The 11,734-nt window shown below is 49.4% G+C and overlaps 1 protein-coding gene across 1 annotated transcript in view; it reads left to right on the plus strand.

Moving 5' to 3' along the window:
* The window catches only part of SLC25A48 (solute carrier family 25 member 48), a 40,821-nt gene extending 29,087 nt beyond the window's left edge, over positions 1 to 11,734 (plus strand). Inside the window, exons 5-7 of the mRNA XM_058440297.1 lie at positions 2,279 to 2,412; positions 8,204 to 8,333; positions 11,430 to 11,734. Of these exons, the coding sequence (XP_058296280.1) occupies positions 2,279 to 2,412; positions 8,204 to 8,326 (257 nt within the window). The 3' untranslated portion in view covers positions 8,327 to 8,333; positions 11,430 to 11,734. The remainder of the gene's footprint in view (positions 1 to 2,278; positions 2,413 to 8,203; positions 8,334 to 11,429) is intronic.

Here is an 11,734-nt window from a genome sequence, read left to right on the forward strand (position 1 = left end):
AGCAGCAGCTGGAGCCGCACCCCTGTGCAGGCCACAGCTGTGGGACAGCTGGGGAACTGCCATGCCCTTCTCAGCCCAGGGGGAGGGCAGGACACATTTAGGTACTCACCCAAAAATTCTTTGTTAGGTACCTACTCTGTCCCCGGCCCTCTCCCACCTCAGTCTCATCCCTTTCCCTATGCAGCTATGAGAATGGCAGTTCCCATTTGACTTTCAGGCAACGGATATATTTTGAACACATACTCTGTGTCAGGCATTACTAAGCTTTGGAAAGGAAATCCATTATCATGGTTCAGTTTATTAAATGCAATCTTTGTAATGTAAGGATGCCATTAGTTCTACAAGGTAGGAATCAGTCTGCCTGTTTCACAGATGAGAAAACTCAGGTCCAGAAATGTTAAGTAGCCAATCCCAGGTCATACAGCTGGAGCTGACAATATAGCAGGGACTCTGCAGCCAGAAAGATTTAAGTTCAAATCCACACTTCATCATTTTGTGATCATGGACTGGTTGCTTAACCTCCCTGCTCAGAATCCTGCACCACATCCCTCTTTCATTTAAGGTAAAAGTTGATATCTTTGCAATGGTTTTCCAGGCCCTCAGTGATCTAGCTCCCTGTTCCCCACCCACCTCACTTCTACTCCTCTCCCCTTCCTCACTTTCTCCAGTCACACTGGTCTTTGCTGCAACTTGACCATGCCTGGCCCTTCCCCGACCACAGGGCCTTTGTACCTGCTACTCGCCACCTCCTGAATTTAACAACGTGGAGGCGACTGGGGATTTTGGCAAGGGCCATTTGATGGAGAGAAGGGTGTAAAAACCTGATGGAGTGGGATAAAGAAAGAATGGGATGAAGGATATTGGTGCACCCAAGTATACTCAACTCTTCTGAGGGTTCTGCTATGCTGTAATGAGGAACAGATAAACACAGCCATAGCCAGAAGGGCCTTTGGAAGCCAAGAGAGGATGCTTTTTAAGAAGGTTGACATCATGACATGTTTGATGTGATGGGAAAGATCTAATAGAAAGAAGAAAATCATGAATCATCCTCCTTCTCCCTCTCCTCCTCCTCCTCATCACATTTGCCATGCTGTCAGCTCATAGCAAACACATAACGAAGCTCATGTCAGCCACCTAACTACAGTTTCACCTTCTGGCCCCCAGGTGCCTGTGCTCGTGCCCAGCTCCTAGTAAGAGCTCAGTCAGTACCGACTGGCAGAGAGCATGGCAAGGCCCCATCTGCTCTCACTTCTGCGGAGAGCAGGTGTGAATGGCCTGGCAGGCAAGTCCCATTTTGTGATGCCCTCACCCAAGGGCTGAGGGACAAGGGAGTGCACCAGGGCAGTACCTGGGGAAGTGGCCCCATTGTCCTGGCAGAAGGCACAGGTTTAGAGTGGCTCCTGGAGGACCAAGGGCAGGAGGCTGAGGGGACCAGAGGCCAGGATAGGCAGAGGGCCAAGGGCAGTCTAAGGTCTCCTTTGAGAGCTACTGGGCAGCAATTACAAAACCATGCAAACCAGTTGCCCTGGACTTTAACATCAATTTGTTTTTCTCTCCCCATCTAGGAATGTACGAATTTCTGTGTTTCTATAATAACCTGGCATTGTTTTCCTAGAGTTCCTTACCTAAGCATATCCCATGAGGATGACCTAGTGGCACGTGATCCCAAGGCTTCTATTCCACATACTTGAAAAAGAAAAGAGATTTTTCAAAAAGCTGTCCCTGCTTTGTTTTTGCAACCCCCAGGCTGGCCCTTCCTTGGTGAGCAGGCTGTCTGCCTGTGTTTATTTAGCTTCTCTGTGTTCAGAGTAAATTCTGCCCTCAGTGAGCTGCAAACCTTCAGCCTCATGCCTCACCCTGGGCTCCCTTCTGTGCCCTGGAAATGTGCTGCCAAGTACCTGTGGAGCCTGTTACTCTTTCTCCAATAAAAACTGCTAATAAAGACTGCCACGTCTCGAGCACTGGCTGTGGACTGGCACTGTGCCCAATGCTTCACGTTCATCAATTAATATGGTCCTCCAAACAGCCCCATAAAGATAGGTACTGCCGCCCCATTTTACAAATGAGAAGCCCAAGGCTTAGAGAAGGGAGGAAACTTCTGCCAAGTCTCACAGCAAGTGGTGAGGGAGGATCAGAAACAAACTTTGCGGGTTCTAAGCCTGAGCTCTGTCCCTTCTCCCAGCTTAATGAATCTCTAAATGGTAGAAATCCACAAGGAACCAAGCTCCTCCAGACCCTAAGGAGCCAGCCCCTGACACCTGTTTCTTTCTCTTTGCAGGAGCAATTTCTTGGGGGACAGCGACTCCTATGGATGTCGTGAAAAGTCGACTCCAAGCTGATGGGGTTTATTTAAACAAATATAAAGGTGTCCTGGACTGTATCTCCCAGAGTTACCAGAAGGAAGGTCTTAAAGTAAGCCCACAGCAGGCCTGCGGGGTCAGTGTCAGTCCCTGGAAGGTGGTTCACACATTTAGGGGGATGTGGGACTATAGAGAAGGGAATCAGGAGACCAGGGGGCTGCTGGTGATTATGTATCAGGTGCCACAAGCGGGTGCTTTGTCAAGCACTTCACCTGGGTGTTCTTTTCACGTGGCCAGTGGAGGAGATAGGTACGTGACCTACCTGACAGAGGTTCAGAGAGGGCTGGTAACCTGCCTGCAGCCACACAGCTGGTCCATGTCTGTCTGTCACCGCATTTTGCCCTCTCAGCAAGATAGGTTGGGCAGCCCTTCCTCACTCATGGCTTAGTGCCTTCCTCACCCCTCCTCCCAGTGGGAAGTGCCAGAGCCGCCTTGCCTCCTTCCTGTCCTCAGTCAGCTCATCTCACCAGCTCTAGGCCCTGTGAACTGTCTTCTGCTCTCCCACCTGAGCCCTGACCCCACACCTCTGGTCGCGGCTGAGGAGGCAGCCTCCAACACGTTTCCCTGGGCTGTGTCTCCTCTGTTCTTCCTACAGCTCAAGAGCTTAACCTAACACACACCCCTTCCCACCACCTGAAAAGGTGCTGCCCCAGGATAGACCAGACTTCCATGTCTGGTATCCAAGGTTATAAACAGATTCATCACCCTCCGGAGAAACCATCCTGCTGGCTGTTCCTTGCACGGGCTCCTTGCTTTCTTGGTGTGGCTCTTAGAGTCAGCAGACGTGGGTTCAAAGTCAGATGTAGCTACTGTGAGCTGGCAGGATCCAAGCAAGCAGCTTCATGTCTCAGGGCCTCAGTTTCTCCCAGAACGATCATCCCTTCCATGAAGGGCGGGGCATTTGTGGGTTAATACAAAAAGCACTCCATTCAATATGTAACCCATAGGGGAGAGTTAACCCTTTCTCATTTGCATTAGTATTATCAGTATTGATTTTATTAGCACCAGTGTTACCCTGGAGTTCTGAGTCTTTTCTCACATGGCTGCCCCACCCCAGGCCCTGCCAGATGAATCCGCTCCACCCTTCCAGGCCCAGTGCAGTCCACTGCCATTCCCAGGATCCATGTCCTTGGCTTGCTTCTCCTGTACCTCTCTCAAGGCGCTTCTCACACACCACCACGGGCGACAGCTATTTCTATACCTGCCCCTCCTTTGCCTCTTACAGCAAGTTTTCTGAGGTCCTGTTTTACTCTCTCCCCCAGCTTGGGAAAGATCCAGAGTTGGGATGACCCAGTGTTGAGATAAATAACTAACATGCCACATGAGAGGGACAAGATCCAAAAGCTGGATCAAAGGGCCACATCTAAGGGACAGAACTACCAGAAGTCACTGTAAAGTCCAGCCCTTAGTATTCAGTCATGGATCAATCATCTCTGTAGAGGATGGGGCAATCTGACTTGGTGAAGCCTCCTAGGGAAAAATGCATAAGGGCTTTAGTTTTCAAATGCTTATTTTTAGAGCACCTAGTATGTGGTAGGCACAGTTCTAGGAGCTGGGGACAGAGCAGTAAACAAAAGAGAAAAAGCCCATGCTCTGATCAGCTAATGTGCAGTGAGCCAACAGTGAGACCTGTCCCAAGGTTGCATTAATAGAAGTATAGTGGGTAGAATAAGGGAGGTGGAGGCCTCTGCCCTGACCAGATTACAGCTGGAATGTTGCATCCGCCTTTGGTCACTACCCATTAAGCAAGACCCTAGTGGTGCCCTGGGAATGAAGAGCAGGATATCATAGCGTGTGAGGAGAGACTGGACCCTGGTTAATATAAGAAGATGTGATACGGAGGAAACTTGAGTTCTGTCTTTATGTTTTAAGGATGGATAAACTCAAAGCTTTACTATTCTCATTATTTTAAATTCCTTTTTTAAATTTTTAACAAGAGCTGCTCTGACAGAAGGGTGAAGTCCAGCCCTGGTGCAGCCTCAATTGTCTTTAGTATCTTTTTTCTTTTTTTTTTTCTTTTTTTTTTTTTAGCAGAAGTACAGTTTATGATTCAGCCAATGAGTATAGAGGGATATAAAAGTGTTTCAAATGGATGATTCATTTTTATTTGAGATGTTTTTGTCTACTTCCCCAAATATTAATGTGTCATAATTCATAAAAAGTATGTAGAGGCAAAATATATTGCTGATAGTATTTCCTCTGAAAATTACTGTGCTCTTTTAAAAAAATGAAGTCCCGGAAGTCAGCTGAGGTCAGACAATTGGTTTCTTAATCTCGATAGCGTTTGGTCCTCACTGTTGGTTCAGAGACAGGTTTTAAGTCAAGATAACAATACTCAGCTTGAGTAACCACTGCATGATCAGACGGTTCAAGGTTAATTGTTTAAATTTTGTATTAATTGGTCAAAAATTGGTAATATATGAACATAGGAAGCTTCCAAAACTACACGAGGATATACTGTCTCGATGCCCTGCCTGTGGTCCCTGTCCTCGCTCAAAGGCAATTACCGTAAAGTTTCTTGTGATACGTTTCAAAAACATTTACAGTGTATATAAGAATATATGTGTATGTACATATCTATGTATGCTTGCATATGTGACTGTTTACTTATGAATATAAATAGTAACATAAACAAAAATAACCACACCATCTAGAACAATCAGGTTGTCTCAAAGGCAGTTTTCTGGCAGCGGCAGCAGGAGGAGGTAGAGAGGATTCCCCCGGTGCCCCAGGGATGGCTCCAGTTCCCAGCTGGCTTGGGCTCTGGCCGTACGGAGCCCCCCTCCCCAAGCATTCTTGACTGTGGCTCGCAGAGGCAGAGTGCAAGGCCCCAAGCCCGTCATCATCCAATCTGTTCTCACCTTGCTATGGAAGGAGAAGTTTATGAAGGAAAGAATTAGAAAGGCATTAATAATGACGATGGTGACCAATCTGAGTAGCTCTTTGTAACCCACTTAGGGATGATCAGTGGTGCAGCCTTTGTGGTGGGGGAAATCAAAAGTCCATGGACTTGTGGAGGCATCCCCAAGTAGAAACAGAAGAAAAGTCTGGTAGTTTTGGAGCCATTCTCTGCCCACTGTTAGGGTCGTCTCGGGCTACATGGACCATAGCTCTGACTTGGAGAGTTCCTATCTGAAATAACCAGGCTGGTGAAGCACTTTGGTAACCTTGGCTCCATGGAAGCAGTTGCTGTGGAGGGGCTGTGGCAGTGAGATGAGGCTGAATGGCAGACAGACGGGGCATTTGTAGGTAGACATCTTCCGGAGGCACCAGGGCTAGCTGCCCTGGGTTGCTGTCCCTGGGGAATCTGGAGCCTTCCTCTCACTCCAGGAAACCTGAACTGCAGCCACCAGGACTCTTTCACTTCAGAGGCTCTTCCTTTTACACGTCCAAAAGTTCATTTATTCATTCATTCATTTACTCATCCATCCATCCATTCACTGATTGAATTAATGTGTTTATGGAAGGTCTACTCTGGGCTAAGCGCTTGCAGGTGCTGGGGTTTCAGAGGCAAGCCACCCACATAGCCCTGCATTCACTGCTCTGACTGTGATTGCTAATCCCACCCCCACCTCTGTTGTCTGTCCTTCCTGACAGATAAGTCACGGACACTTGGAGAACAGTGTGAGGAGTGCTGTGATGGGGAGACACCGAGTGCACAGAAAGTGAGGGGCCATCATCCACCTGGGGGTGGCCATGGGGACACTGCCAGACTGCAAGCCAGGCCTGGGAAGCACTCCAGGCAGAGGGGACCAGAAGAGGCCCAGTGGAGGAAAAAGGCTGGCCCCTTAAAGGAATGACAGGCTGTTAACCTGCCCAGAGTGTCAGCTGTGAGATGCCGCCCAGAGAAAGTGCAAGGGAGGGCATGTGGGTCCTTGCAAGCCAGGAAAGGGTGTGGACCTGACCCTAGGCCGTAGGGAGCCATTGAGGCTTTGTAGGGTGGGAGTGAGGGGGGACTCGGTCTAGAGGTCATATGCTCTGAAAGCTCTGGGGAAAAGCTGGCAGGTCTGCACTTTGTTTGCCTTCTGTGGGCTCTGCAGCAGAGCAGGCCACAGCTGCTGGAGGGGGTGCTGTCTGCCGGTCTGAAGTGGCCCACAGCTCCTGCAGGGCCTGGGGCTGTGGGACAGAAGGCTCATACTCCAAGCTGGGCCCCGGCTGCCTCTGCCTTGCAGAGCAGAGCCAAGCCCAGACCCACAGGGGAACTTCTGTGGGCACCAGCATGGAATTTTCCTCTCAGAGTTTGACCCAGTTCCTGGCTGTTATTCAGTCACTCTGGATGAGCTGTGGAATTCCAGAAAGGTCAGATGTTAGAGAAGAGTGTTAATATTACCAGGATCTCACTTGCACCCTGCCTGAACAGCTCGAGGGCTTGGCTGAGCCACTTGTTCATCTCTAGGGATCCTTGTCCATCAGCCCCTTTCCCAGGGTCATGTCGCACCCTGCAGGCTGCTGCGAGGTGCAGGCACCTCTCCTGAAGGAAGGCCACCTGATATCCTAGCCAGTGACAGAAGCTTGCACCAACTCTGATACCACAGTGCCCAGAGACTGAGGAAACTGGGGAAATGAAAAGGTTTGGTTTCTACTTTTACAAAATGACCACTTCTGTTTCTTAAACTTAGAAAATCACAAAGGAATCAGAGTCGGTTTCTACCTGTGCCTGACAGTTCTCAAGTCATTTACATTTGTGTGGGAACTTGCTTATTAGATGGTTGTTTCTTACCAGAGGATGCGTTAAAGGCCAGCTCCTCCCCACAATCCCCCTCTCCAAAGCTCTTATCTGCTCTCGTCATTTTCTGGGTCATGTTGTTATTGTTCCTGAAGGGGCCTTGTCTCTGCTAATGGGTTATAACTGCTTGAGAGTTGGAATCACATCACATTTATGAGCCGACACCCAACACCAAGCAAGAAGATTGAGGGAGGAAAGGAAGATCATAGGCAGTGTTTGGGAAGCATCACATAATACTCCCTAGGGATGGAAGACAAATACAGGTGTCATGGAGCAGCAAAGGCAGAGTTCATCAGCTCATCAGCACAGGCCATTCTTCCTGAGCACGCGTGCTAGTGATGGAGGTTGAGTCCTACTCCCTATTAGGTGATAGACTATTGATAAGAACAAGGAGGGTGATGATGATAATCAGCAGTTAATGCATGCTTATACTGTATGCCAGGCACCGTGCAAGTGCTTGAAAAACCTTATCTCATTTAGTCCCTCCAACATTCTTATCAGGTCAATTATATTATTACCCCCCTCTTACAGTCAGGAAAATTGAGTTCCAGAGAGTTTGTCGTTGGCCCAAGTGACACAGCTACTCAATGGCAAAGCTGTGCCTCAACCCCATGTCTGCAGTCTTAAGCACAGCTCGAGTTCTGTTCTCTGCCACTTTGGGGATGTCCTGTGAAGCCCCTGCTACAGAGATTGGGCATGGCTGGGTGCTCTGTCTACTTAGGGCTTCCAGATTCCTGAGGAGAGTGTGTGTGTGTGTGTGTGTGTGTGTGTACGTGTGTGTGTGTGTGTGTGTACATGTGAGAAAAGAAGAGAGAGGGGGAGAGAGAGGGCAATTTAAAAAGCGTATGTAGGTGTTTGCCTGACCCAACAGCTTACCTATAGTATTTAGTGCATGTGTATCAGGGTCTGGGAGGAAAAGCACCATCAGGCATGACACGGGTCAGGGCAGGGCATGACTGGGACTTCCCTGTGTGGTCTCTGCCTGCACAGGTCCTTTGGGCTCTGGCGGGGCACGGGGCCTGGTTGGGCAGCACCACGAGCCATTCTCTGCCCCTCCTTGGTGGCCCTGCAGAGGGTGTGGGTCAGTCCCCTGCAATAACCCGGCCCCTGTGCAAAGGTGTTTTTCAGAGGCATCACTGTGAATGCGGTGCGGGGCTTCCCCATGAGTGCGGCCATGTTCCTTGGGTACGAGCTGTCGCTGCAGGCTATCCGCGGGGACCATGCAGTGACGAGCCCATGAGCGCCAGGTCAGTGTGCTTCCATCCCGGCCAGTTGTGCCTCCCAGGAACTTGAAACTCTTTTTTTTTTTTTTGTCATGAGAATGTTGTGGCCTTCTGAAATGTCCTGTTGTTTGTCACATATCTAATCTGTGGTAGGCTGGGGCTAGAGCTGCCACCCTTTTCGTCATCAAACAGCAGTTCAGAAATGCCCACCAGTGACTGGTGGTGTGCTGGGTCCCCAGGGACCAAGTCTGGTACAGAATACACCTGTTTCCAGGCAGCTCGCCTCTCCATTTTCCCATCCAGCAGCTTCAACAGCCCTTGCAGGAAAGTACTTTTACCTTCACTGTGCAGATGCAATGACCCAGGCTCACAAGTGAGGACAGCAACCAGGGTACCTGCAGGGGGCACCGTCTCCCCACCTGCCTGCTGAACTGCACAGCCTGACTCTGAGAGCCACCCACAGGCCCCCAGAGCCCTAGAGGACAGGTCTCTGCCACCATTCTTTGCCTCCCATGCCCTCTTTTTCTTTCTCATTGCCAAAAGATCATTGTAGCCTGAGGACTCTTCTGAAGACAGAAATCTGACTCCCGTGCTCACATGCCCTCCTTGGCTCCCCATTGCCCTCTAGATAAAGCCTTCACCCTGCTTCCGCTGGCCTCACCCCTCACCACTGTTCTGAATGCCCCACCCTCTCTCTCGCCCCTAGGTCTTTTCTCAGGCTGTCCCCTCTGCCTGACATCCTCTTCTTGCTCCTTTCCCACTTGTCCTTGGCTTCACCAGTTCTTTGCCATCCAGGCTGTAGAAGTCTCCTCCTCCAGGATGCTGGCTTGCTTTCTCAGCTGGGGTGAGTCGCGCCATCTGCAGACCATCACCCACCCCCACCCCCACTGCATCCTAAATGCCAGGCACCGTGCAAGTGCTTGAAAAGCCTCATCTCATTTAGTCCCTCCAACATTCTTATCAGGCCAATTCTATTATTACTCCCTCTTACAGTCGGGAAAATTGAGTTCCAGAGAGTTTGCCATTGGCGCAAGCATCCGCCCTCACTCCCCAGGCGGGGCTGCTGCGCTGTCCCTACCTTTGCACTAATGGTGCCTGACACAGAGCCTGGCACACAAAGGACCACTCAGCAGTGTCATTGGATGGGTGGATGGCCAGCCCCCATATCCCCTCAGGCCTCCTCTTCCTCCCTGTGCTTTTTCTTCCTCATTGTCTGGCCCCATACCGGCTACCTGCAAAGCTCAGAAGACAAAGTGAGTGTGGACTGAACTTTCTAGTCAACCAAGAAGCCATTTGACATCAGTCTTGGTTAGCACAAATTCTCCTGGGAAGGATGATCTTTGTCTATAAAACCTCACTGCTGCCTCCCCTGTGAGCTGTCAAGGGCATTCTCGGGACAGCAGAGCCCTGCCGGGGTGCATGGGTGGTGCCAGAACCTGGACAAAGGCAGGGGGCCTGACCAATCAGGCTAACTGTAGTTAGCCCAGGACAAGCCCCAGAAGCTGGCTTCAAATAAAATGCTCTCTACTTTTTGCTAAAGTGGCAACATTCACAGCTTTTCTGGCTATTTGCCCTTTCTTATAAAAGGAAAAGGGTAGCAACACAGTTTGCATAATTAAACATCTTGAGTGAAGAGTTACTGCATTTGGGTGGTATCCAGGACAGGGAAGGAATTCGTCTTATTCTTAAAGCTGTGCTTAGATATTGGCCATTTCTCCCTTTTAACAGAGAAAAGTAATTTCTTAAAAATCCTATAATAAAAGCCAGGCATTTTTATTGTAGACGAAAATAGAAAATTTATATAAATAGAAAGAACAAAATAATAAGACCTGTCATCACAAGACCTTGTTGTTATTCTTCCAAGTATGTCTTATGTGTATTTTCAAATTGGGATCCTATTCTACACAGTGTTTTACAGCCCTCTTTTCCCATTTAGTAGTTTGGGACCATTTTCCTATGTCATGAAATCTTCAGCTACAAGACGGTTTTAATGCCAAGACCTCCCAGATCCCAGAGTGGCTGGATGCCTGCCCAACCTGTCGTACCTGCCACTGTGACCATCCTGGTGATTGACTGCTTCAGGACAAAGGAGGAACTTTCTAGCAACCCAATCACGATTGTCCTGCATTTAGCCTTTCACAAGCAGTGACCAACCCAGTTGGAAGCTTTTCTTTATGAAAGCGCTCTTTCTTGCAAGGGGCATGGACGTCTGTCTCCCTTAGGAGGGAGGAGTGCTAAGGCAGGGAGGAGGCTGTTGCCTCCTGGTGGGAGAGGGAGGTCCCCAGCCACCGGTCTGCAGATTCATCTTAAAAAAGTCTTGCCCATGGCATTCAACTTCCTGCTCTAACCCCAAAACACCAAGGCCTTTTAACAAGACTGGATTTTAATTTACAAAGTAGCTCTGAGATTTGGAGAAGGCCGTGCTCAGGCAGCAGTCACACCCACTCTTTGAATGCCTCCCTCATTGTCTAGACCCAGGACAGAGTGAGATGACATACATTAGAGATCCAGGGAGCCAAGCCGTCCCTAAGAAGTGGCGGGATGGGGACCATCTTGAGAGTTCCTGGGTACAGATGACAGGGATGATTGGAGAATTGTTTCTAAGAGCCTGCAGGGGATAGATCACCCAGCTCCCAGCAGCTGCCAGGTGCCTTCCAACAACCAGGCATGGAGATCTCCCCAGCTTTTCCAAGTCCCATGCGGGAAGATCAGTGACCTTTGGTAGTGGAAGTGGCGTCCCGCTCACTCACCAGTGGCTGGCTCCCAGACTTGTCTGTGGCTCATGAATCCAACTCTGCCATCCCTACCTGTTCAAGACCAGCCCCCAGAGCTTCCTGGAATAGTGCTGGTCTGCCCTCTGTCCTGACATGCATGTTCCAGGTCTCATTAGCCTACTTTCAGTTTCAGGAAAACTGATTTCCAAGGAAAGAAGACATAGTGCTCTTATGATACCTTTTTTGAACATTTACAAATAGCCCCGGCAACCCTGAGAGCCTCTGCCACTCTGTACTTTGCCTCTTGGTGCTTCACAAACCCAGTCTCCAAATGGGTTGTTTGACCCCAAGATCCAAGATTTCAAGACTCCCGTTAGATGTTCTTGTCTTTCCTCCTTCTTCCCAGGGTCTCATCCCATTAACAGGTCAATGCTAAAAGTGTCTGCAGAACTCATGGTGTGAATTTACTGAAGAGAAAGAAAGACTCTCCGCCAGGTGGGCTTTCAGCCAAACAGGCTGTCCTTGGAACCCCTTCCTTCCTTCACAATTACAAGCATTCTGATCCCCACCCCGGCTGGGGCAGCAGAGCTTCTGCCTTGGAGGGATTCAACTGACCACTGGTCAACTGATCACCAACTATTTCAGCTTTGGACCTGCACCTGGTAACAAACAAACGAACAGAACAAAACAAAACTGGAGTAAAATAGACCC

The sequence above is a fragment of the Hylobates moloch genome, unplaced genomic scaffold (genome assembly GCF_009828535.3).
Source record: "Hylobates moloch isolate HMO894 unplaced genomic scaffold, HMol_V3 SCAFFOLD_6, whole genome shotgun sequence".
Classification (NCBI taxonomy): Eukaryota; Metazoa; Chordata; class Mammalia; order Primates; family Hylobatidae; genus Hylobates; species Hylobates moloch.